Source organism: Corythoichthys intestinalis, chromosome 1, assembly GCF_030265065.1.
Source record: "Corythoichthys intestinalis isolate RoL2023-P3 chromosome 1, ASM3026506v1, whole genome shotgun sequence".
NCBI classification, from domain to species: domain Eukaryota; kingdom Metazoa; phylum Chordata; class Actinopteri; order Syngnathiformes; family Syngnathidae; genus Corythoichthys; species Corythoichthys intestinalis.
This window is the reverse complement of record NC_080395.1, coordinates 18,194,489-18,222,304: the sequence shown is the minus strand read 5'-3', so window position 1 is coordinate 18,222,304 and position 27,816 is coordinate 18,194,489. Positions and strand designations below refer to the sequence as shown.

At 38.2% G+C, this 27,816-nt stretch overlaps 1 protein-coding gene across 5 annotated transcripts in view; it reads left to right on the top strand.

The window, feature by feature from the left end:
* Positions 1–27,816, top strand: part of ntrk3b (neurotrophic tyrosine kinase, receptor, type 3b) — a 663,222-nt gene that overhangs the window by 568,386 nt on the left and 67,020 nt on the right. For all 5 annotated transcript variants that reach the window (XM_057850063.1, XM_057850090.1, XM_057850072.1 and 2 more), the window contains one exon: positions 12,111–12,283. In XM_057850063.1, the coding sequence (XP_057706046.1) occupies positions 12,111–12,283 (173 nt within the window). The remainder of the gene's footprint in view (positions 1–12,110; positions 12,284–27,816) is intronic.

Here is a 27,816-nt window from a genome sequence, read left to right as displayed (position 1 = left end):
CAAGTACCATGGCGCATTTTCATCTCGTTCTCGTCTCGTCAGACGTAAATTGGCAATATTTTCATCACATTACAGTCATCCAAGACGAGTTTTCAGTGCGTCATCGTTACGTCATGAAAAAAATTAATTTAATGAAATGTTTTCTTCGTTGTCGTTGACGAAAACAACACATAATGAATGACATTTTTTTTTTTTTGTTATTTTTAGTACTGTATTCAGGGAAAAAAAACAATTTGACTATTGCTTCGCTAACATCTTGCTTTACCATAGAACTATAGTGGTGTGACAAGTGTGTGTCTCGTTCCTCAAATATTTTAGTTTTGCTTTCGTTTCGGTTCGATTTTGTTTCTGGTATTTGTTTTAGTTTGGTTTTTGTGGTGTTTCTGTTTTGTTTCGGTTTGGTTTTTGTGTTTTATTTTTTTTTTATTTTTGGTTTGTTTTTTATGGTGTTTGGTTTCAGGTTTGTTTTTTGTGTTTTTGTTTTGGTTTGTGCAGTGATTTTGCTTTGTTTCGGTTTGGTTTTTGTGGTGTTTTTGTTTTCTATTTTGTTTTTGTTTTTAGTTTTGGTTTTCTTTGTTTTTTTCAGCATGTTTGTCACAACGTTAATGTTTCCCATCATCAAAATTATGGATGGATCCGATCCAGTATTGTTATGCGATACCACAATTTGCATCCAGATGATGGGATTTTTCCGTGAGCAGGATACAGGATTTTTATGATTTCCTTCTCTGACATTGCATACATTCATACATATGTTGCTTGCCTGTACAGTAGGTAGGAGTTTTTTTAAAGCCAAATATAAAATCAACCAAAATGAATAGAAAAACATTAAAGGAAACAGCCCTATTCTCGGAATAGCATTGTTATCGGCAGATATCCTGATTTAGGGATTGAGATGGGTTTCAAAGTGAAAAAAGTTGGATCGGTGCATCCCTAAACAAAAGAAATTCTAAATTGGAATCAAAGACAACACAAGTAAACATTAAATTACATTGTCAAATGAAGCTTTTTGTGAAGGAAAGAAATCCAAGCCAAGATGCCCGTCTGGGAAAAAAATTGCCCCAATGTAACACCTTGCCCTGAAGAGGCAGTCGGGTAAACCCAATGCAATATACAATGATACCTCAAGATACAAAATTAGTTGGCAGTGGCTTTCGTATCATGATTTTTTGCATACAATGAATCATGTTTTACATGTAAATCGCCTAATTTGTTCCTAGCTATACTAAAACTCTGATTGCCTTCCTTTATTTGTAATGCTTTGTCGCTCCGGCAATACTTTTTACATTCACTTCAGTAGATTTATGAAAAAGAATCGCTACTCTTATTTCGCTACCTTCTACTGCACTCATCATTACATTTTCCCTCTTGATTTTACATGTTAGATTATACTTTTTTTTTTTGCCAGAGACGCGAACAGTGGCGCTACAAGTTTCACCAATGGGACGTTGCAACAATAATCACATTATACCAACCCTATGATCATACTGGCCTGTTCAATCGCGTGGTGTCTTTAAAGCACCATAAAAAATGAAGTATTTGACATAGAGAGCTGCTGTCAACATGACTCGAAAAGGTGGACTTTAACTTCTCTCCAAGTTTTTATTTGGCACCGACTGACCACTGAAAACTGGAGATATTTCCATATATAAATGAAATGGATATGTTTTACATGCTCTTTGGACAAATGATGCCTCATTTCTGTATTTTTTTTCTCTAGGCCAAATTCAATTATTATTTTTTTCTTTGGCTTAATGTGGTTATGTAATAGTTTATAGTCATCTTCAAAATATAATAATAACAGTTTATATAGATAAGAAAATACATTGTTTAAAAAAAAACATCATAAATTTGCTCACAATGTAACTCAATCCTTGAATATTCTTTTCAATTCAATTCACTTCAATTTTATTTGTATTGCCCTATATCACAATAAGGTTGTCTCAGAGGGTTTTACAGAGTCAATATGATACACAGTCAGAAACAGTAGGTGGATTAGATGAAGTTCATGTCCTGGGCATCACCCATCCGTAGTCCCTCCATGGCCTCAAGGAAAAAACTCCAAAAACCCTATGAGAAAAATGAGAAACCTTGGGGAGAACCACAGTCAGGAGAGATCCACTTCCAGAACGGACAGGCTATAGATGCACCAGGACTGATGGTGGGTATTAGCAGCAGGAGGTCCAGTTTGTAGAGATGCAATGGAGTGAAGAAACAAGAGAGGGTCCATCTAGCCAGATGAGACGGGGGGGCGACGAGGCCATCCAGCCAGCCAGGGGTCAGGATAGTCAGGAGGCTGCGGCGAAAAATAGCCCCTCCCCCAAAGGGGAGGGGGAAAGGGGACACCGGGTGACTAGTGATGAAGAGACTAGTCAACTAGATATTAGAATTAGAAAAGAGGAATAAAGTAAAGACCAGTGGTAGGTAGAGTGAGAAACGGGATAGGACTCAGTGGCTGTACTTCCCCCAGCATTATAGCTTCTAGTGTACCTTAGACTGGACTGTGAGTCTAGTCCGTTTTCAAATAGCCTGACCATAAGCTTTGTCAAATAGGAACATTTTTAGTCTAATCTTAAATGTACAGACTGTGTCCGCTTCTTTAATACTCGCTGGAAGCTGATTCCATAAGACAGGAGCTTGGTAGCTAAAGACGGCTCTAGCTCCTACTGTACTTTTAGAGACCCTGGGAACTACCAGTAGACCTGTATTCTGAGAACGAAGCGTTCTGTTGGGGCGGTATGGAACCAGAGCATCGTTGAGATAGGGTGGCCCCAAACCATCAATGGTCTTAAATGTAAGAAGTAGGATTTAAAATTTAAGTCTAAACTAGACTGGAAGCCAGTGAAGGGCTTGGAGCACATGGGTGACGTGCTCTCTTCTATTAGTTCCTGTTAAAAGTCTTGCTGTTACGTTCTGGACTAGCTGAAGACGTTTTAGGAAACTTTTAGGACAAGCTGCAAGTAAGGAGTTACAGTAATCAAATCAACTAATCCAGTACTCTTTTAATTGTACTTGAGTACATTTTTTTGGATGACCTTTACTCTTTCTTGAGTAATATTATTTTGAAGCTTCTTTTGCTTCAGATACATGAGCATTGTGTATCACATTGTGGTGGCTATATTTCATTTGTTTACATTCATAGTCAAATGTAGTTACATTGCATTTCTGCGAGCGGGAACAGGACGTATTAGCTTTCGTATGATGAATAATTCTTCAAAAAATGGAGTGAAAAAGCTTCGAAAACCTTTCGTGAAATGTAATTTTTCGTTTACTAAAGCGTTTGTATCTCGACGTACCACTGTACCGTATCGATGTAGCTTAAACCGAAAATGTTGACAGTGAGGACTACAACATCTGCATCGGTATAGTCAGCAAATTTTTACACTTTGCCACGTCACTGGTTGTTTTCCGAGTCATTTCCCTGTCTCTCCCCACCTCTTCCTCCCTTGACGAAGACGACACACGGACACGAGTGATCGCTCATTTGAGAAGCATCAAGAGCCGTTTGTCCAGGGTGGCAACAGTCTCTCAATGACTTCACGGTACTTGTCGCTAAATTGTCCTTGGCAGCTCCCCCCGGCCGAATGTGAATCAGGGTGACACCGCATTAAAGCGTGCCGACTCAGCAAACCCGATTAAAGAAGACAAAAACACCTTGACCTTGACGAGCGAAAATGAAGAGCGTCCGCTGTTGTCTGTAATATGTGGTTTGTGTATGCGAGGTTATTTTTGGAAGAGTTTTTAAGGTCAACAATGAGAAGAAAAAATTCACACTGGCGCTTTTGCCTCAATTTATCGTGGCTCTTGAGCACTTGGCATTATTGTTTTGGAGGGGTGCCCAGTCCAGACACATTTCCTTAAGAGTGCACTTTGATTTGGTAATAGAATTTTATTGCCGTTTTACCTACTCTCCCCGTACATTTCCTTGCCGTCTTCACAACGTATTTCCATCCCAAGGTCTTTTGACTCGCGTGTGCCGAGGCCGCAATAAGCCATGTTTTTCCCTTCTATATTTCATGTGTGATGGACTTTGAAAGGTAGGCCTCCAGGCTCAATCAGCTCTATTATTACCGGTGCACCTGCAGCTCTCAAAAAGTGAAAAGCCTCTGAGATTTGAGGGAAGAAAAGAATTCAGAGTTACGCCCAGCCGATGCAAGCTCTATATAATGAGAGCGTCATTCATTTTTTACTCAGGGCCTTACTCGTGGAAAAGCTGAATTTTTTTGCCGAGGCTAAACAACAATCGGGGGAATTTTATGGCGGCTGATTTATTGATTTGTATTTTTTGCTCTCTCCGTTGCCGAGCAGTCTTGTTCAAACAAGCAGAAAAACACATCTTGTAAGTTATTAATGGTAACCTCCACCTTGCACAGTATATATAAAGAGGGGTAAAAGAAGAATCCGCCGTCAAAAAAATCCATGACACACTCAGTCAACAAATATATATCCTATGAATAATTCAACCCCTCTCCATTTATTCGAGAAACTGGCCAAAACTGGCCACATTGGAAAATAGAAACGAAAATAAATGACGCTAATTAATCCACGGTTCAAGAACGTGCAGTACTTGTTTCATGACAAACACAATGACAACATTCAACAGTTAAATGACAACTACCACCTTGAACAATCAAAAAAAGGCCAATACAGGTAACACTTTATAATATGTGTTTTTTTTTGTTTTTTTTTCCCAAAAAACACACGTTTTGGGCGAGCGGTCATTTTTGGAGTGTCAAACGAAAGAAAGCCTGCGTGACGCAAGATATCTGGTCTTTTTATTTTTTTGTTCAAACAGTCTCTGTTGGTCAGTTTTGGCTGGACGGCGTGCAAAGAAACGCCATTGGAAAAAATAATATGGAACATTATAGATGGTAGCTTTTGCATTGAAAGCAAAGCTACCATCAATTAACACTAAAAATGTCATATTAAAGTGATCCTCTAACTTAAATACATGTAGGCTCTAATAAACCACAATTATTCTCTTGTACTAAAATATGTTGTTAGAAACACATAAAATGGCAATGGCAATATTTTATAATATTTAGTACATATTTTGACCGTTAGTTGGCGCCATGGTTTGCGGGCTCACAGTGATGACGTAAGTGGGATCTTTCCAAATGTGTAGCGTGTTCAACAATTATTGCTGCTTAAACTCGCGAAGTAAAATGCCACGATGTGCTGCTTTTGGATGCAATTTCTAGTCAAATGGAAACAAGGGGAGTGAAGTGAGTGGTCAAGGTGGAATTATTATTTTTAGTGAATAAATGTGCATATAAATGTCCCTTTTTGGTCCCGGTATGCACGTATCCTACCCACCACGCGTTACAACTGGCGCCCGAACATTTTTCCTGGATCCTCAGTCAAGTAAGGGATCCGTCTATTTTCTGGATCCGACGGTCCCACCGCGTGTGCAATATTGGTTTCGGATCCGTCCATTTTTTTGATTCATCGGTTCCACAGTAGCTTTTCGGATCAGTCTATTTTGTGGAATTGACGGCCTGATCACGGCTGCAACATTTCCTTGGGATCGGTCTAATTCCTGGATCTTTGAGTGAGTAAAAAACAAGGATTTGGATTACTATTGCTATTTATACTTTTTTGTTGACTATTTCTTCGTGGGAGTTTTCCCCAAATCATACTAAATAATTAAATCACTACGGCACGCTACAGTGATGACAGTGACTCTGACGTGGACCTTACAACAATGTTGGAGTTCGTCAGGGAACGCGTGTTTGCGTACTGCTGAGCTCCCGAGCGAAGAGTGGTCAAGGTGGAAATATTATTTTTTGTGAATAAATGTGCATAAGTGGAAGCTTCTCCCCTTTTTGGTACTTTTATACACGTATCCTACCTACCACGCGTTGCAATGTACAAGACATGGATTACACAAGGTGTGCTCTTTGGCCTGTACTGTATGTAAAGCACACGACAGCTCTGGATGCTAACAATCTACATAATTATATTTGGATAAGTTTGAAAACGCAATATGCTTACCTTGAATATCTGCTAATAAAACCGGAGTTCCCAACAGCATACTCTATCGCTCCCAACCGGAGTTCCCAACAGCACTCTCTCGCTCTGTTGCCATTGAGACTCACTCACAGCGAGTGCATCACCAGTTTTACCCAACTTTTGTCTTATCAGGTATTTGCTGCATGCATTTTTCCCTGAAGGTCGTCTTGTGAACGACCGACAGTGCTGTCCTGCTCTTCACTTTTCAGTTCTGGTTCAAATAGGAAGGGTAGAACTGAAGACATGTTGGGAAAGCTAACGAGTGACACGCTGGAATTTCGGCAACGGGCCCGGTGACGTCACGCACTGCGACGTAACAAGAATGGCGACCTATCACTTAGACAAACAAAAACATTAAGAGGAGTTTTAATATCAAATTATTATAACTCATACTAACATTTATCTTTTAAGAATTACTTGTCTTAAAAATAGAGGATCCCTTTAAGGGGGAAATGTTAAATTTAGTCTGTAAAATATAAGAAAAATATAAAAAATGATAGAAAAGTAGGCCTGTTAAAGGGTACCACGGATAGAAAGACATGTAATTCTTAAAAGATAACTGTTAGTACGAGTCATGATAATTTGATATTAAAACCCCTCTTAATGTTTTTGTTTTCATTAAATTTGTAAAATTGTTTTAACTAGCACCGTATTTTTTGGACTGTAAGTCAAAGTTTTTTTCCATAGTTTGGCTGAGGGTGCGACTTATGTGTGAAATTATTTACACATTATTATATCATTTCACATGTTATTTTGGTGTTTTGGAGAGACACTGATGGCTTGGTAAACTTGTTAGAATGTTCTTTATGCTATAGTTATCTGAATAACTCCTAATAGCTATTTTACATTAACTTACTGGCCACGTTCGCATTTCGTTGTTCATGCATCATGTAACATTATCAGACTGTACACTTATTCAGCATGTTGTTTTCTATTGTATTTTTATTTTAGATTCCCTTTCAAGATCAAATATCTGTTCAATGTGTTGGATATAATCAAGTAAATTTCCCCCCAAAATGTGACTTATACTCCGGTGCGACTTATATATGTTTTTAACCTCTTCATTGCGCATTTTTGGGCTGGTGCGACTTATACTCAGGTGCGACTTATAGTCAGAAAAATACGGTAGGTTGCCATTGTTGGTGACGTCGCAGAGTGGTGACGTCACATGGGTACGCTGCCGAACTTCCACAGTGTCGCTCTTTAACTACATAAACATGTCATCGGTTCTGCCCTTCCAATTTGAACCTGAATGGAACATTAATGAGAAGGACAGCAAAGAAAATGAACAGGAAAGACTAAGACTAGATGAGACGAGTGGCGGTCATGTGTCAAGTTTGATAGTGACAGCACTCCTGCTCTCATACCTGTCAACCCGAGGCCGTTGGCAATCTTACAAATAGTGACGTATGCCCTTACAAATTGGTGGCTAATCATACAAGGTTGTATATAGCGTGCAATATGAAACAAAAATCAAACTCAATTTTTAAAATGATATGATATTATTGGTAATATGGTAACATATAACCTGGTGCAATCAAGAACAATATCTTCAGCTACGTCATGATTACTAAAATTTAACAGTGACTTTTGTTATAATTGTACGTAGCACTTTTGGCAATTTCTATCGTGTCTTGATGGCTGCACTTCATGGAACTTCAGCTCGCAATTCAGTTTGACTTGAAGGTAGTTTGTTAGTGTGTCCAATTATGAATTAAAAAGGTCAATTCATAAAATTAACTTACCGATGCAATCTTTGAGTCAGGGAACATTTGCTAATTCTGAGAAATGATCAGCAATAGTTGCAGGCAAATTGTGTTCGGCAACAAATTGGCAGAATTTAATCTCTGCTTTCGTCACTTTTCATTCTGCAGACTTCATCTTTATGACCAGTGTTGTTAATCTTACTTTAAAAAAGTAATTAATTACAGTTACCAATTACTTCTCCCAAAAATTAATTGCGTTAGTAACTCAGTTACCTGAATGTAAGAGAAATTAGTTACTTGGCAAAGCAACTGGTGTTACCTTTTTTTTCATGTTTTCAAAACAAAAAAAAAACATAGTAACCTTTGCTATGTTTGTAAGTCATTTAATGTTGTGAATCAACTGTTAAAAGTTGTTAAAATTGCTCCCGTTTTTGCATTAGTTCCCTTCTGTCTACTTTCGACATGGGAAAGTTTTAAAATTATTTCATCATTTATAGATGGATTCAAGTCAAGATTTTGCCAATTTAGGAGCATTTTAGATTAAAAAAAAGTTACGTAGATTCGCTAGGAAGGTTCACTACAAACGAGCCTTTCTGAGAAGTCCACTGCTTTAACCCTTTAAGGTCTGGGCCTATTTTGTCTGATTTTGCATGCCTTTGAAGTTGCCTTTATATTTCAAAGAAAGAATTGTTTACGATGGCCTGGTTTGGTCCCTTTTTTTGTGACACCTTGAACTTCATGTCCAAATTGTTGTTTCCTTCACTGATCAATTATAAATCATCATTTTGGGCCCAAAAAGACCAAAAATTCCAAAATCGTTTTGTCAAAATTTTTAATATTGATGTCCAATTGACAACCAAACATGCGTAATGAACCGTTTTGAAACTTTGTAATATTTATTCAACATGTTAGGATGAACATTCAACCAAAAAAATTTAGAATAAATAGTCTTATATTTGACAATTCAACATAAGCAACAGGTATAGCCATAGGCGTTTTTTGCCTTTATACATGCTCCAGTCAAAACAGGTTATATACAGCAGACCTAACAGTGAAGAACAGTGAAAAAATATATACCATCTAACACAAAAAGTGTTTAGAGGCCATCTCTTTATGAGTTTAGGTATTGCGGCCCATCGCCTGATGAAAACTATGTACACACAATCAAGCTTCTTGAACACACATTTATATACACAAATTGAGAAGATTGATGTGGGAAAAAAATATATATATAACATTGGGGGGGGGGAAGCATTTTCAAAAATAGTTACAATAAACAAGTTAAATTTTTTTCAGTCATGCCACTCCGAAAAGCAGTTTCGTCCTGGAATTAGACACGGCTACATCACACAGCTCACTCTTCCATGGGGTGTCGGTCCTCTTTCCACCCTTCCATTTTCATTTCACTTTGTTTTCATTGTCACTATAAATGTACATGAAAATAAGTCAGTATTTATGAAAATAATAAAGTATAAAATAAAAATATATACAGCAATAAATAATAATGGAAATCTATATGTATGACAATAGAAAGAATACCATAGCTGAATATGTGCTACATCCCTAATCTTCATATAGAAAGAAGAACACCACAAATTATAAATTCCTGCCTGGGATACCCACAGTGCACGTACGACTTTGATCTGGTGATATGCACATTTTATTATTATATACACAAACACACACTTATATTGCATCAAAATTAACTTTGTCTTGCAATATCAAAAGAAACTTTCAAAAGAAACGTTTTCAGCATGAAAAAAAAGAGTGAGTTGGTTTACCTCTGCTCGTCGATGGCGTCACCCACGTGTTCAAATCCGTCACTATCTTCACTCGAGGACTCTTCCGAAGAAGACGATGATGACGAATTTGGACCATCCTCTTCCTCAAGTTCATCAGAAGCACAATTGCTTGCGCTAAATTTAGTTTTCCGTTCATTGTCAAAGTCACACAAAGTCGCTGCTCGATCCAGCAGTATCCAACTGGCCGTCGCTCGCCACCTCGCTGCTTCAGAACACTCCTCCCTCTCGTTCGGTTGAACCTCGCACCGCAGTTATATTTATAAAAAAAAAAAAAAAAAACACATTTTGTGCTTCCACTGTGACTTCGAAAGGGTTCGTTTGATTTGTGTTTTTTTCATGGAGCTTCCGTTTTGAAAAAGGACTAGAAATGATGGAAATATAGACATAAACAAATGATCCATGCAGCGTTTTAATGTTTTTTTGAGAGGACAATAAAACTATAAAACTTAAATGACAATATCTCACGTTCTAGTTGGTCGATTGACTTCAAATAATAACGAGAGTAAACCGCAACTTCCGCACTTTAAAACGAGACCAACCAACGGCATGTGGGTGACGTAATTAAAACGTGAGGGCGCTTCAAAGACGACGTGCGCTGAGGACGCGCCGGCGCGTCCTTCGACTCTCAAGGGTTAAGATGGCGGCTCTTTACTAACGCCGCCAAGTCTGTCATTTCGCATTTAGATCTATATGCATGTGATATCTGGGGGGAGATTGTAGGCTGTCAGCTACAGTCAAGAAATATTGGAGGCATCTAGCCTAGCACCGCATTTGCTTCAGCATCACAACAAACACTCTTCTCTCTCCATGTCTCTGACTTTTCTCGCGTCATTGAAGCAACGTAATAACGCATAGTAACGCACATTGTCTCGTTGCCGAAAAGGTGACAAAATCTGAACAGTCTGAAATCTGAAATCTGAAAAAAAAAAGGAATGCACGAAAAACGTACAGATTTTGAACGTACTGCGTACACATTTAAAAATCAGTGCTCACTTGTACAAATTACGCTGAAACCGTACAACTTGACAGGTATGTGCTCTAGTGACGAGAGAAGGACAATTTGATGTCAAAAACCGTTTGCAGATCTTCACGGTAGACTATTGTGTGATCCAACTTATTCCAATATTATTATGGAGATAGTTAGCATCCAGAGCTGTCGTGTTTGATTCTTTTTGCTGATAGCCCAGGTCTGTGCATCACAACACACGAAAACGTTGATGCAGTTTGCCTCTACCGAGATGTCTAATGGCGTTTAATGACATCTTACCTTATTTTTGTCACGTAAAAGCAGATGTCCAGATTGTTGATCATCCTGACGGTGTTCTCAGATTTATCAGACTTATCAGATGTTGCTCCCGAAGCTCTCTTCCCAGTGAATAAGCGACATGGAAAACGAATAAACGTATTAAACTCAATTTGATTGCTGGCTATTCGTATCATTTTGTGCCCAACAGATTATAATGACGCCTTATTTTACATATTGAGATCTAAGAGGCAGAGAAGGGCAAGTGGACACGGGCGTTCAGATTCATAGCTTGGACCGCGCCATTTATTGGCATAAACTTCGGCAACTTCACAACAAACATAAGTATCATGTAGTGAAAATACAACAAAAATAATATTCATATCTCTCAAAAAATAATGTTCGCAAAAAGAAAAATGCTTCAATCTGTATTAATTAGGCACTATTATCATACAGTTAAACAACAATGCAAAGAGAACTGGCATTCACAAATTCAAAATCAAAATAGAAATGCAAAATACACATACATTTACTCAGACTTTGGTCAAACTCTATTTGAACATTTTAGCAACTCGTTTAGCTCAACAAATCAGGAGTCTTGTCTGTTGTAAAGACAATATACAAATGAACATAAGGCACAATGGACCTGCATTAAAAGGAAACTACAGCATCGGTCGAGGGACAAAACACACTCATTGGCTTGATCTGTAAGTGATTTAAAACTCGCCATTGACACCTTGTGGTGTATTTAAATAACTACGTTACATAGTTAAAGAGTCACACTGTGCAAGTACGCAGCGTACCTATGTGATGTCACCGCCCTTCGACATCAACAATAATGACGAGCTACTAGTTTATTTTTTTGGTTTAAAATTTTACAAATTTTATTAAAACGAATACATTAAGAGGCATTTTAATATCAGCCTATTATAACCTGAACTAACATTTATCTGTTAAGAACTATATGTCTTTCTATCCGTGGTACCCTTTAAGAGCTTTTATCATTATTTGTAACATTCTGTGTGTTTATTAATGCAAAATGTCACACTAAAACTGCATATTTCAAAATGAGTAGAATCAAGCAAATCCTGTCCTGGCCTATCTACTTCATTGTTCTTTGCCTTGTTTTTGCAGCTTATTATACACTTTTAAATACTCACGTCGCTGCCAAATTTGCCAAGCAAGTAATTAGTTCTCTGAAAAACACATCACAAAAGTGGCAGTGTCTTATCTTTTCTTACCTGTATGAAGCAAGACTCATGGTGAAAGCCAAGTGAATGTTTTCCCTCAAGATTGCCCTTATCTTGACACTCTCACCTAATTTTTTTTCTATTTAAATTTCTCCAGACTCTGAAGGATCCCAACCTATCCGCGAGGAAGGACTTCCAGAGGGAGGCTGAGCTGCTAACCAACCTGCAGCATGACCACATCGTCAAGTTCTATGGCGTGTGCGTTGATGGCGACCCTCTCATCATGGTCTTTGAGTACATGAAGCATGGAGACCTCAACAAGTTCCTCAGGTCAGTTCTGTCACCCTAAAAATCACCTCATACAATTAAAGTCAGCAAAATAAATCCAAAGTCAGAATAATAAAGGTTAACAGCAAACTTGGTCATGTATGGGCACATCCGACAAGTTATCGATAATACCAACCGGCCTACACAATAGAAATAAAAAGAAAGAGTAAAAATCCTCTAGAATGCTCAGTCATGCATAAATAATCTTATGTGCCCTCTCCCTAATGCAAACCATTTTCTCACTGATTAAACATGTAGCCACTCTGCACTATAAAAACAAACATAACAATATGAAATAATCCACAGTCAAAAAAAGGACACAGTGCATACATGCATACATAATATGTGGGTGCAGTGTACTGTACATGTCCTGTCATTATATTACATTGTTATTTTTCCTCTCGCTTTACCGTCAGCTTCCACAATAAATGAAATTAAAATGCTCCAAATAATAGAAATTAGAAGACAAAAAAAATAGTAAAAAAAAAATTCACTGTATGCTTGGTCACACAATTATTGTACATGTGTGACTAATATAAATTGCATTAGATCAGAATTTCATCAAATGTTATGTTAAATGTCATCTTGCACAATAGAAAAAAAAAACCTGAATGGTCACACACCCACATGTGCTTTCTTGTTTCATGAGTAATTAATGTACTGCATACATTAAAAAGAAATAGAATGCCCAGACTTCCACTCAAAACAAAGTCCATGGCACACAGTACTATGTCCTATAATTATTGTGATCACTGTCCTTTCAAGCTACTCAGTTGATAGACTACAAATAATCCAGTCAAAATAAAATAGTCACGCATGGTCAAATATGTCACACTTGTCTAGTAGTAGTGTAAGTGCTCCTGCCTTATATTGACCAATAGAGACCAGAAACAATCCGTAGTGTATTTTTAGGGCCCGAGCACTAAGCGTGCAAAGGCCCTATTGTTCTGCAAAGGATTTTTTTTTCTTGGCAAAACAGCCAATTTGGAGGCTTTAATATGCTCAAAAACTCATGAAAATTTGCTCATACGTGCGGAAAAAAATTAATTTAGATAATTTTGCAACGTTGCAAAAAAATGCAACACATTGGCTCAGTGGCACCCCCTTGAAATGTTTAAATTGGCCTACAACATTAGGGTTTGTCAGCGTAGAGCGATGACATTTAGAGAGTCAAAACCTTGTCCAAAACTGCTCCAAAAAGCATTGGCACCCATATTCCAAATCCAACAGGAAATTGGTTATTTTGGATCGAATGTAAAATTTGTATCAATTTACAGGGTGCACATTTGAGACCTTTTCGCCGAGGGAGTTTGTTTGATCTTCTTCAAAATTGGTGAGACTGTTCAGGAGACATATGAGATCTTAAGTTTTTAAAATGGTGCGTTTTCATTCACGGGTCTGACCAGGACGTGGTGCCAAAGTCGGCCATTTTTTTTTCGGCACAGTGACAAATTCAGTAAATTACTAATAACTCCTTGAAACAACGTTCAATCTTTTTCATATCTGGCATGTATGTGCGGTATCCCAACCTTAAAACGAGTGCATTGAATATTACCCATTAGGCCTAGCGCCTCCTAGTGGGAACAGGAAATGCCTTTTTTTTACAAGACAGGTTCCTCCTTCAAGGGAAAAAAAATCTATTGACCTCAAACCTGCATCAGGGGAGCCTTAAGAAATGTGTTCAGGTGCCTGATGAAAAATATTGAGGTTTGGTCGAAGCAGAAGGGTCCAACAGGAAAAATGAAAATAAATGTCAACATTTTGTCTCGCCAAAAATTTTGAACAGTCATAACTCGGCAGATATACAACATATCTGCGCCAAACTTCCCGTGCTTGTTGACAGTCATACTCTGACGGGTCCTTTAGGGGTCATTTGCATCAACCCTACAGCACCAACTAGTGGTGACAGAAAGGAGTTTTAAAAAAGGCCTCTCCTATTAGGTTTTTTCAACATTTGGGGAGTTGTTACCTGATGCAAAACTGCTCCAAAACGTCTCTTGTACCCATATGCCAAATCTAATAGGAAATCGGGTATTTTGGATCGATTTTGAAATTTTTCTCGATTTATAGTACAGTTTATATTTGGAGGCCTGAACATGCACAAAAACTGACAAAATTTTGCACGTACATGGGGCTTTGCGTAAATTTCGATAATCTTGCGACATTACGAAAAACCGTAACAAAATGGCTCAGTGGCGCCCCCTTGAATTGAGGCAAGTTTCGAGCAAGTTAGGTTTTCATGAGATTACGAGACAGGGACAATCTGCCACAACCCTGACCTGCATGCCGTCCAAGTTTGCGTGACGTCCGAGTTGCGCAAAACTGCGAGGGCCTGTTCAGTCCTGCTTGCAGGCCGAGTATTTTTTTATCCTTTGAAAATCCACTGTATGCTCAGTCACATGCATGTCTGACAGACCGGTTCTAGATTTATTTAAATTGCTGCTCTTGCTTGTTCGCAATGATAAGTCATATATTACAGGAGGACCTAAAAACTAGTGTATGCACTAAAATCGTAAAACCTTACTGGTATCAGGGAGTACTAAGAAGTAATGTGCCGATGGTGTGCAACATGTACTTTTCAAGACCTAGTATATCACCATAAAAAAAAAAAAAAAAAAAAAAAACGAGCACTTTTTTCCCTTCCCATGATGATAGACGTCTAATCATGTCATGCTCCCTAATCCTTCTGCTGTTAATTTAAATGAGTCCATCACTAGTAGACATCCAATCCATTTGAAGTGGGAGGGTGGCAGCAAATGAAGGTTCATTGAATCCCTGCCGGGCCCCCTCACTTCAAATGGATTGGACGTTTAGTGCCATCAATAGCAGACAATGTGTTAAGCAGTGTCTGATCAAGCCACAACAGCAATTATTTTACAGTCAAATGAGTATTTAGTAAGGGTGTAACTGTACATGTATTTGTATAGAACCGTTTCGGTACGGGGTGCTCGGTTCGGAACGGAGGTGTACCGAACGAGTTTCTGACGTAATGTAACCCTTACTTTTCGAGGCTGTGAGTTGATCGGGTTACAGTTTCTTTGTGTAGATTATATTTACTCCGTCTTCTCTACTATAATGAGGACCAACACGGACAGTATACAATCCAGAAACGTCAACGGCGCGACAACGTGGCCGCCGCGAGAACGCAGTGAAACGCGCGCGTTATAGTCAATGAGCCAATGCACACCAGCTGCAGTGCGGACGCGTGTTAGACGCGTCCCAGAAGAGTCTCAACGCGACGCACACGAAAAGAACGGCAGAGTTTATTATTTGACACGAGACGCGGCCCTCCTGCGTCAATACTACTAGCTAGGATCGGGCAGACCGGAAGTCACTCGTGTAAAAATACATTGGATCTGGTCGATTTTCAAACTAATATGCAATCGTAACCCACTTTTTGAGTCCATCAGATCTCTTGAGTGGTAAATCGCGGCACAGTTGACTTGTCTTTGTTGATTTACTGCTGCCTTCTCTGCTATAATAATAACCAACACGGACCCGTGTTCAATACAAAACCCTCCTACCACAACAAAACAAGTAGGAACTAATATTCACATAGGAACTAAAGTTATACAACATAAAATATGCAATATAAATGAATACTACATCACATTTGTAAAATATAAACACATCATAAAATTAATAATAGCCCATTTAAATAAAATGAATTGAAATGAGCTAAAATGCGCTGTGTGGCGCTTTAACTTGAGAAAATCCACCAGTAAAGCTTTTGAAAACCGTTCATAAGAAAAAAAAAAAATTCATTGAGGAATTTCATTTGTAAAATACATGTTAAAATCTTTGCCATTGGGATTGTTTTTTCTCTTTAGCACAGGACTTCTTTTTTCTTTCTTTCAGAAAGAAAGCTGATCAATACGCGGGGTCTGAAAGGCAAATTGTTGTTGTATTATTATCCTTAAACACTCGCTACTTTTTGAGCAGAATTCTAGCTTTGTATTGGCTAATGTTCCTATTGTTGAAAGCACAAATGTGTGTAATAAACAACTAGCACATTTATATTTTGCATTGTTTTTTCTTACTGTACCGAAAATGAACCGAACAGTGACCTCAAAACCGAGGTACATACCGAACCGAGATTTTTGTGTGCTGTTCCACCCCTAGTATTTTGTATGAACATTTTTTTAAATATATTTTTTCCCCAAAACACTATTAGTACAATATTGGCGGTATCAGTATCAAAAAATGGTATCGGTGCAATGCTACTAAAAACAATACTTAAAATAATACGGTCGAATAGTCTATGACATACAGTAATGTGTTACATGAATGCGTGCATGGCTCATACTACAGTGATCCCTCGTTTTTCGCAGTTGATGGGGACCACTCATCTGTGAAAATTGAAAATCGGCCAAGTAGAGGCTGAGCCTATTTACTTTTTTTTTTTTTTCCCCACATGTATTTATTCAGATTTAACAGCATTGGAGCACGGCCAATGTCATAATTATGATACAAATTATATATTCATATATATAAAAGACAACAATGTTTTGTACATATATGCATATTTCTTAACATTTTTAAATAAAATAACACTGTCTCCAGCTGCTCCTTCCTTGTTTGACAATGACAATAATGATGAAGAAACACCTGTGCACACACAGATGATGAAGATGACACAATGCACAGGTGTCAAGGGAGCCTTATATTGAACATAAAAAAATCTACGAATGACTGAAACCGCAAATTTCGGAGCGTGAATTGGCGAGGGATCTCTGTATGTGTCCTATGAATCTGTACTGTATGTGTCCTATGAATAATATGATTATTGCTCCTTGCTGGTATATGTATTGAACATCGTCTCTTGCCATATATTCATTTTAACCACAACCGTGGACTGTAGGAAAGAAAATTGAAATACAAACAAACCACACATACACGATATGTACATGTATACATTTTACACTGCTGGGCAACAATATTGTCACCCCTGCAATTCTGTCAGATAATGCTCAGTTTCTCCCAGAAAATGATTGCAATTACAAATGCTTTGGTAGTCATATCTTCATTTATTTTGCTTGCAATTAAAAAACACAAAAGAGAATGGAAAAATAAATAAATACATCATTACCATTTTACACAAAACTCCAAAAATGGGCCGGACAAAAGTATTGGCACCCTTTGAAAAATCATTTGATGCTTCTCTAATTGTGAAATTAACAGCACCTGTTACTTAACAGGTGGTGGCAATAACTATATCACACTTGTAGCCAGTTAAAATGGATTAAAAGTTGACTCAACCTCTGTCATGTGTCCGTGTGTCTACCACATTGAGCATGGAGAAAAGAAAGAAGACCAAAGAACTGTCTGAGTACTTGAGAAGAAAAATTGTGAGGAAGTATGGGCAATCTCAAGGCTACAAGTCCATCTCCAAAGACCCGAATGTTCCTGTGTCTACCATGCGCAGGTCATCAATAAGTGTAAAGCCCATGGCACTGTGGCTAACCTCCCTAGATGTGGACGGAAAAGAAACATTGACGAGAGATTTCAACAAAAGATTGTGCGGCTGGTGGATAAAGAACCTCGACTAACATCCAAACAAGTTCAGGCTGTCCTGCAGTCCGAGGATACAACGGTGTCAACCCGTACTATCCATTGACGTCTGAATGAAAAGGGACTCTATGGTAGGATACCCACGAAGACCCCACTTTTGACCCAGAGACATGAAAAAGCCAGGCTGGTGTTTGCCATAACTTACCTGAGAAAGCCAAAAATGTTTTGGAAGAATGTTCTCTGGTCAGATTAGACAAAAGTAGAGCTTTTTGGGGAAAAGGCATCAACATAGAGTTTATAGAAAAAAAACGAGTCCGTCAAAGAAAGAACGCGGTCCCCACAGTCAAACATGGCAGAGGTTCCCCAATGTTTTGGGATTGCTTTGCTCCCTCTGGCACTGGACTGCTTGACCGCGTCCATGGCATTACGAAGTCTGAAGACTACTAACTAATTTTGCAGCATAACGTAGGGCCCAGTGTGAGAAAGCTGCGTCTTCCAGCAGGACAATCACCCAAAACACACTTCAAAATGCACTAGAAAATGGTTTGAGAGAAAGCATTGTAGACTTCTAAAGTGGCCAACAATGAGTTCAGACCTGATTAACCCTTTAATGCCTGCAATATGAAGCAATTGTCAGAGAATCACAAAATTTGAAAAACAAGGTCTTGATGAAACCTTCTTTTCAAATTTGTAAAAAAGAAAAAAAAAAAAAAGTGTAATAAGCATTCTAATATTTATAACCTTTCTAAATCCTGCTTTTTTTCTTTTCATGGAACCTGCAGATGCATGTATTGACTTGCATCAATATTTTTTCTTATTGAGGAAAAGATATTTCAAGATTCTGAATTAGTCTCAAAATCATGAAATTCTAAGTGTATCAAATGTGATACATTTGGCAAGAAGGGGATACCATAGTACACATGTGGAGAGATCTGAAAATGGCAGTTTGGAGAAGGCACCTTTCAAATCTCAGAGACTTGGAGCATTTGGCCAAAGAAGAATGGTCTAAAATTCAAGCAGAGCATTGTAAGAAACTCATTGATTGGTACCGGAAGCGGTTGTTCGCAGTTATTTTGTCTATAGGTTGTGCTACCAAGTATTAGGCTGAGGGTGCCAATACTTTGGCCTGGACCATTTTTGGAGTTTTGTTTAAAGTAATGATTTTTTTTTCATTCTCTTATGTGTTTTTTCATTGCTAGCAAAATAAATGAAGATATTACTACCAAAGCATTTGTAATTGCAATCATTTTCTGAAAGAAATTGAGAATTATTGCTACCAAAGCATTTGTAATTGCAATCATTTTCTGGGAGAAATTGAGCATTATTTGACCGAATTGCAGCAGTGCCAATACCTTTGGCCAGCAGTGTAGGCAAACTGCAGTTTTTGGAAGAGTAAAAATGTTGTCCGCCCGATTGCCTGCCTGAGCGATCCACTGTCCGACAAAGCCAAGGCACCCCTGCCCACCAAACACTCAAGATGCTAATTGAAGCAATCCAACCCTGTGGTTTCGCGAATGTGAATGGGAATGATTAATGAGGACCTCAATGCTCACAAAAGATATGCCGGTTACAGTCAGATGACCCTTCTCTGGATACAAAAAGGATTTATATCAACTGATCCACCCTTGGTATTTCTAGTTAACTGTCAAAATAGTCCACGGCATGAGTGGTCACGATTCCATCTGTCTTTCTGCTCGATAAAAAGGGGCAACATGTGGAGCTCTAGACTAATGCAAAATGTTCACTTTTCATGCTAGCAGGCAACTGGACAACTGGCTGTGTGTCATAATATTGCAATGACCACTATGGTTTACATCAATATGACATGACATGCGGAGGGCTTGAGCTGTGAAGACAAGCCTCATTAAAGATTCTCAGTGATTCTTAGAGTGGTGCTCTCTTAACTTCACATTGATTCCATCCCACATCATGTGTGTTCATTCAGTTTGTCCACCGCAAAGGCAATCAGCCACATCTTGCACCTAGCGTGAAAGAGTGTCATCATTCACTGCGTCCAAGTATTTCCACCAGCAGAAAGTCTTCACAGTCACGCGCTAGTTCATAACGTGTCTTCTTTGTCAACTATTGATCAGATTTCAAATGAGGAAAAAGCCTGCATGCACACACACTCACGCAAAGGCTTTGCTTGTGTGCACAAGTGAAGATTTCCAAGACCAAAGCAGCCACATTGTCAGATTCAGAGATTATCATCTCAAATAAAGCAGTTGTGCTTTAGATTAATTGCAACATAAGAGTTAAAGGATGAAAACTGATAAACATAAAATTGCTCTTGTCAAATACGACTGGTATTTGATAATAATGCATGTTAAAGTCCTTTTTGAACCAGTGCTGCATGATACTGGCTGTTTTTAACAAGTTGTATGAACACTAGTGTAACCTTACCTCATAGGTGGAGTTTGACTTTTGGGGCAGGTAGGACACAACATGTTGATGACCCCAAAACGCAGTGTCAGCAATAAAATTAACTTACAAGAATATTCATAATTATAAATTGACAATGAGCGTTTTTTGTTTCCCATCATTCTTATAACAATGTTTTTTGATGAGTTTACCAAAATACTGTCTTCCGTGTGCATGGACTTTGATTGTGTTGTTTTAGTGGGTGACTTTAACATTCATGTTGATAATCCTGAAGAAGGATGTGCTAGAGAGCTTTTAAATATTTTGGATACATTTGGTTTATCTCAGCATGTCACAGTTCCAACACATAACAGAGGGCACATACTGGACTTAATAATATCCAAAGGTCTTAACATCTCTGAGGTCACAGTGAATGATGTTGCTCTGTCTGATCACTACTGCATTATGTTTAAAATGACCACCCCTGTCCATCCTCTGAAAAGGGAAACAGAGTTTATTAGGAAGCGTTACATAAGTGATAACACATGTGCGTTATTCACACAGGCCTATGCCTCATTATTAACCCCTACAATAGCTCCAGTGGAAGAACTTGTAAATAGTTTCAGTTCCGGTGTGATGACTGTAATGGACACTATTGCCCCGATTAAGACAAAAACTTTGTCAAGAAAGAAGAGGTCACCCTGGAGAAATGCCATACTAGCTATAAAACAAAAGCAAGTTTGTAGACGAGCAGAACGCAGATGGCGAAAAAACAAACTCCTAGTTTTTTATGATATCTACAAAGAGAGTCTTCGCAAATACAAACAGGAACTGAAAAATGCTAGACAATCATATTTTTCAGAGATCATTAGTAGAAACACCAACAATACTCGCACACTATTTTCTGTTGTTGACAAACTGACAAACCCACAAGCATCAATACCTCAGGAATTGGCATCTGAGGTGTCCTGTAATAATTTCGCAGCATTCTTTACACACAAAGTACTAAAGATTAGACAGACTGTGTGCAACTCCGGATTAACAAATGTTACACTAAATGCCTCCCAACATGTCCCCCACGTCAATCTTAGACAGTTTAGCCTCTTGGACTATGCCACTTTAACAGAAATTGTGTCGAAATTAAAGCCCACAACATGCTGCCTTGACATCCTTCCTTCAAACTTTTTCAAAACTGTTTTTCATTGCATAGCCCCAGACATACTTCAGATTATAAATACTTCCCTCCAAACAGGAGAGTTTCCTCAGACTTTAAAAACTGCAGTAATAAAACCTCTCCTAAAAAAACCTAATCTGGATGCCTCAACCATTAGTAATTACAGGCCAATATCAAATCTGACATTCCTGGGGAAAATTATCGAAAGGGTTGTGTTTGAACAGATCCAGACTTTTATGATCCAAAACAATCTTTTTAACTCATTTCAGTCTGGATTTCGGCCACAACACAGCACCGAGACTGTGCTTATCAAAGTCCTAAATGATATTCGTCGGAATACCGATGCAGGCAAATCATCTGTTCTGCTACTATTGGATCTCAGCGCCGCATTTGACACGGTTGATCACAACATACTACTCAGCAGATTGGAACAGTGGGTAGGGCTTACTGACACTATTCTTCAGTGGTTCACATCCTATTTACATGATAGGGATTTCTTTGTGTCAATCGGAAATTATCAGTCAGAACGAACCAAATTCACTTGTGGAGTCCCTCAAGGGTCAATTCTTGGACCGCTCTTATTTAACATCTATATGCTTCCGTTAGCTCAGATAATGGAACAGTATGACATCTCCTATCACGCCTATGCAGATGACGCACAACTGTACATTTCTGTGTCCCCACATGATTATAGTCCCTTAGTCTCCCTGAGTAAATGCATTCATCAAATCAATGAATGGATGTGCCAGAATTTTCTCCAGTTAAATGTGGAGAAAACAGAGGTGATCATTTTTGGGCCAAAAAAGGAAAGGTCAAAGATAAGCAGCCAACTTAGCACAATGTCACTTACAGCTACAAATCAAGTCAGAAACCTTGGCGTAATTATTGACTCAGACCTAAAATTTGATAGCCATCTAAAGTCCGTCACTAAATCCGCTTATTACCACCTAAAAAATATAACCAGAATTAAGGGGCTTCTGACTCAACAAGACATGGAAAAACTTATGCATGCATTCGTTTTCAGCAGATTGGACTACTGCAACGGTATATTTACAGGTCTTGATAAAAAATCAGTCAGGAAGCTGCAGCTCATACAGAATGCTGCAGCCAGAGTCCTCACAAATACAAGGAAGCTGGACCACATTACACCGGTTTTGAAATCGCTACACTGGCTTCCAGTGAGTCAAAGGATAGACTATAAAATACTACTGCTCGTCTACAAAACACTTAATGGCCTTGGACCAAAATACATGCTTGACTTGTTAGATTCCTATGAGACATCTAGACCCCTAAGGTCGTCTGGAACGGGTCTTCTGCATGTTCCAAGAACAAGAACCAAGCAGGGTGAGGCAGCATTTAGTTATTATGCTCCTCACCTCTGGAACAAGTTACCCGAACGTCTGAAGTATGCTCAAACTGTTAGTTCCTTTAAATCAGGGCTAAAAACGCTTTTGTTTAGCACTGCATATCCATAACTGTCTATATATTTCAATCTACCTGCCTTCTATTCCTCTTGTGCTTATCTCCATTGCTGATTTCAATCATTATTATTAGTAGTAGTTTTTGCTTTATTTCTATTTTTGTTTTATTTTTATTTATTTATTTTTATTCTGTGATTAAATGCGATCTTTTGTCTCGGTTTTTACATTGTGTTGATTTAAATGTGATTTCTATGGTTTTCATGTGATGTAAAGCACTTTGAATTGCCTTGTGTTGAATTGTGCTATATAAATAAATTTGCCTTGCCTTGCCTTGCCTTGAGGGGAATTCTAAATCAGGCTGCATAGGCAATACTTTTCGCCAAGATCGTCATCCATTGAATATGGTACGCCCACCAGTGTCGTGCCAATGTAGTTACCCCAGTCAAAAATTGTATCCCCTGGGCAGAGCCATATAAAGGTAGATTTGTGTCTTTATTATTCAATCAAGAAAAAGTTGCTTCAACCAAAATATGTATTTTCAACCCAAAAAAATTGCTTCAATTTAAAAAAAAGGTGTTTGAATGCAAAAATTAATTTGAAACACAAATAACTCAAATGCACGTGAAAGTTTTTTTGTTTTTTTTCTAAGCAACTTTTTGATTGAAGTAATCTTAATTTGTGTTTGGGCCACATTTTGGCTAGGACATTTTTTTCTTTATTATTTAATCAAAAAATAAGTTGCTTCAAAAAATTATATAACTATATTACAAATATAGATTGTCAAAAAGAAAAATTACTTCAATCAAAAAAAGAAAAATTGTAATCATAGAAAAAAGTTTTTTAATGAGAAAGAATATTTGAGATTGAAAAATTTGCATTTGAACACTTAATTTTTCATTGAAAAAGTTTTCTTTGAGCGAAGCAATCCTTTTTGTATTTGGGCCATATTATGATTAGGACATTTGTTCCTAAATAATTTAACCCCCTCAAAAAAGTTGCTTCAATCAAAAACAAATATTTTCAAAGAAAAAAAATCATTTTTAAAAATATTTTTTCTCTGATATATGTTTTTTTTTTTTTTTTTTTTCAAATTATATGCAAAGCAAATGACTGTCTAAGGTGCTCGCAAAATAATTTCGACCCATTATAAAAATGCTTTTTTTGTTCATTTCATTCAATTTTGTTGCAGTTTTATTGCTTTACAATTTTAATATACATACATATATATATATATATATATATATATATATATATATATATATATATATATATATGAAAGTCAATTAGATGCAGTGACACTTTTCAGCCACCAGGGTAGGCCTGACCCCCCCCCCTTAAAATCCGCTTATGCCTTACCTAAATAATAAAACCATAAATTTAATCCTATTCAACAGTACATGTGTACAATGAATGATCTAAATTTTCCGAATCATCACCCAACCCCAGGCAAAAAGAGAACCTCGGGTTTATGTATTTAAACTCTGATGGAAGGGCGGTAAACTGGATCCAGTTTTCTTTTTTAGCATTAGTCGAATTGTCAGTCGGCGGCTACATTTCAAACGGGGCAAAGCGCTTTTAATAAGACAGGACGGTTGTCTAAAAATATGTTTTTTATTTAATTTAATGACATAAAAATCACTCGTTTTGCGTGACACACATGGCAAGACGGCAAAGCCTCTGCTCGTCTTCTCGCATTAGAGATACATTATTAGCCTCGCTCTCTGCACACAAAACCTTTAATTGGCCTAAATGTGACAGATGGAAACAGAATGACAGCCTGTGTGTGTGTTTGTGTGTCCCTGTGCGCTGCCTTCATCTTGTAATCACAGCGACGAATAGGTGATGAGGACAGCGGGAACTTCATAACAAGAGGTGTGGGAGGTGGGAGTTGTCACCGTCACCCATAAATGTAAAAAAAAAAAAATAAAAATGAGTTCTTAATCTGCTCTCGACAGTCAATGTACCTCCAAACAACTCCTAAAGGGGTGAAGGTCATGATTAGAAACTCTCTCGAGCCTCCAAATGACTGATAAGGGCAAATGCATCAGTGTTAAAGATGGTGAAATTCAGAACAGCTCTGACAAAATCAAACTCAACAAAAAGAGTGCTTCAAAAGTTTATTCATTAGAATTGAAGTCGCGTTCACACATACCATATTTTTCAGACTATAAGTCACACCAGCCCAAAAATGCGCAATGAAGAGGAAAAAAAAACATATCAGTCGCACCGGAGTATAAGTCGCATTTTTGGGGGAAATTTACATGATAAAATCCAACACATAGAACAGATATGTCATCTTGAAAGGCAGTTTAAAATAAAAATACAATCGAGAACAACATGCCGAATAAGTGTACTTTATGATAATGTTACATGATGCATGAACAACGAAATGCGAACGTGGCTGGTATGTTGACGTAACATAGCTATTAACTCATTCACTCCCAGCCATTTTCACCAGAGCAAGGCCCTTCGCTCCCGGCCGTTTTACTGGATTTTGACTGATTTTGCAAGGCCCACAGAAAATTCTGTTCTATTGCTATATAAACATGGAACCCACCAAAAGAAAGATTACTCTCTTCTTTCAGCAGAAAAAAAGTAATTTAATATCTTTTTCCATTCTTTAGAAATCAGCATGAGAAAATAGCTTAGTTTGAGCAATTTTCCAATTTCTGATGATAAAACAGAGAAAATGAGTTTTTTGTAAACGCATACATTTCAAACATAACTTTGACTTTAAAACAGCTGTTTTTTTTTAGTTACATCCCAAATATCTGAATAATGTTTTCCTTTAACAAAATATCACAAAAAACAAGACAAATAGAGCTTCTGATCAGTAGCGCATCCAGAAATTGTTCATAGGGGTGGCCAAATGGGGCCACTTAAAATCTTGGGGTGGCACACCAAAACTAAAAGCCATAATTTCAGGTTTTTATTATATTATTGCAGTAAAAAGGTCAGGGGAAAACTATCCGAAAGACTTCAGGACACGGCTACTGTTATACAGTACTTTGGTGTATGGTGTAATATTTGATGTTACCAATGATGTAATGCAGGGTTCCCCAACCTTTTTTGCACCACGGACCAGTGTGATTTGGGTCTTTCTGTTCTGACAAATTTTGCAACCCATCAAAAACTGCAACTATGCGGTTTTGTCCATGCGCGTAACATTAAAAACAGCCGCAAATTCAGCGATTCCAAAGTAAACACTACAATATTTTCTTTAAAGAAAGGAATATTAACCTACGTTTGATTGTGGATGGACAAAAGTTCTTCTCAGACCCATCCTGCCATGTTAGCTGCACACCGCTCTCTCACCGTTAATGCCTTCGTCGTTAAGCATTAAGAAGCCTGCTTCACAAAGATGGGATGTTGGAAATTGTAGCAAGGTTTTCAGTGTTCTCGGAGCGCTGTCAGGATATTTTGGAATGACTTTTTAATTGTCTCAAATGTACGTATAAGGTCGCAGTCATTTGCGATCTCTATAAGCTGATCCTCCTGTTGCACAGGCATGCTCGAATCACTCGGTTTATTCACAAAAGGGTCACAAATCCACTCCTTTGCAGAACGTGGGTGTTGGAGGTTGTAGGCTCATCTTCTGGCTAGTCATGTGCCCTTTTTTGCCGTAAAAAATCTCTCCAAAGACGTCTGTTTTCCAGTCATTTTTGCTAGTGTTGGGGAACAAATGTGCTGTGCCCAGGGCCTAGTCATACGTTATTATGGAGGACAAACGCACATAGATATATTATATATACAAAACCAGGAGTACTGCTTGCAGTCCAATCAATGGATTTCTATGACGACATTCTAATCTATACTGTAGTATTATATCTTGAGTAGACAGGGATATTGATGTGTTAAGCAGGGGCACAGGCCAAAGTTATTTTGGCCAGAATGCGGTCGTTAATAAAATATTATTTCTGTGCGGCCCGGTAGCAAATGCCGACAGATGGGCACGCCTGATTTAATGTGCGTAGTCCATAATCCATAGTCCATAGTCCTGGCTGTGCATTTGGGATGAAATGCATAACTGAGGCTACAACAATCTAACAATATGCTGGGTGGCCAGTGGGGTGGCCAACAAATTTATGCCACCCCTGGCCACCCCCTGGTGGCGCCACTGTTTTTGATAGCAAAGTAACAATTTATTTACACTTGACTAACTGAGAGATGACGCTGTTGTCGCCACGTCAGCCGGGTAAACTTTTCCCTCATCGTTGCCTGTCTCATAGAGATGGATTTTTTTTTAGTCTCTGCGGGGTCTGCTCGGCGAGCCTGCTGCACTGGTGGCCCCAGTCGTTCTGCTCGGTCGTCCAGCGCCTGGCATCCCGGGCGTCCTCTCGGTTGTTCTGCTCGGTCGTTCGCCGCCTGGCACCATTCCGACCGTGCTGACCAGCCACTCGTTGCTGTTGAATCGGGTAGCGGGTCTTACCAAATGCGCTACTGCCCTCCAGTGGCCATGCTTTAAAATTGATCTTCAGCTTTTTGAGCTTTGGAGCTCAGTTGAATCAGGACCCAGAATGTCTTTTATGAAAGAAAACGTAAAAGACGTATACATACGTCTTTGGAACACTGAAACAATTAAAAATAGAACACATCTATACGTTTTACGTTTATTCAGATAACTATAGCATTAAGAACATGCTAATAAGTTTACCAAACCATCAGGGTCACTCCAAAATACCAAAATAACGTGAAATGATATAATAATGAAAAAATTTTAAAAAACGTCTGACCTTCGAAGACGAAGAACGCATTTTCCTGAGCCTGAATGTCAAAAATTGTTATTCAATATTTTCTGCGTCCTATACGGTATACTGGGGGCGGGTTTCAATAAGTTTTGGCTTCTCCCGTCTGCCCTTTTCTTTTCGGGTTGAATTAATTGTAAACACATATAAATGCTGTATGTTTGTCATGCCTGAAGGGAAAATAATTTAAAAAAATAAATAATGTGTTAATAATTTCACACATAAATCGCTCCAGAGTATAAGTCGCACCCCCGGCCAAACTATGAAAGAAAACTGTGACTTATAGTCCGAACAATACAGTAATTCAAATTAAACCTGAAGAAC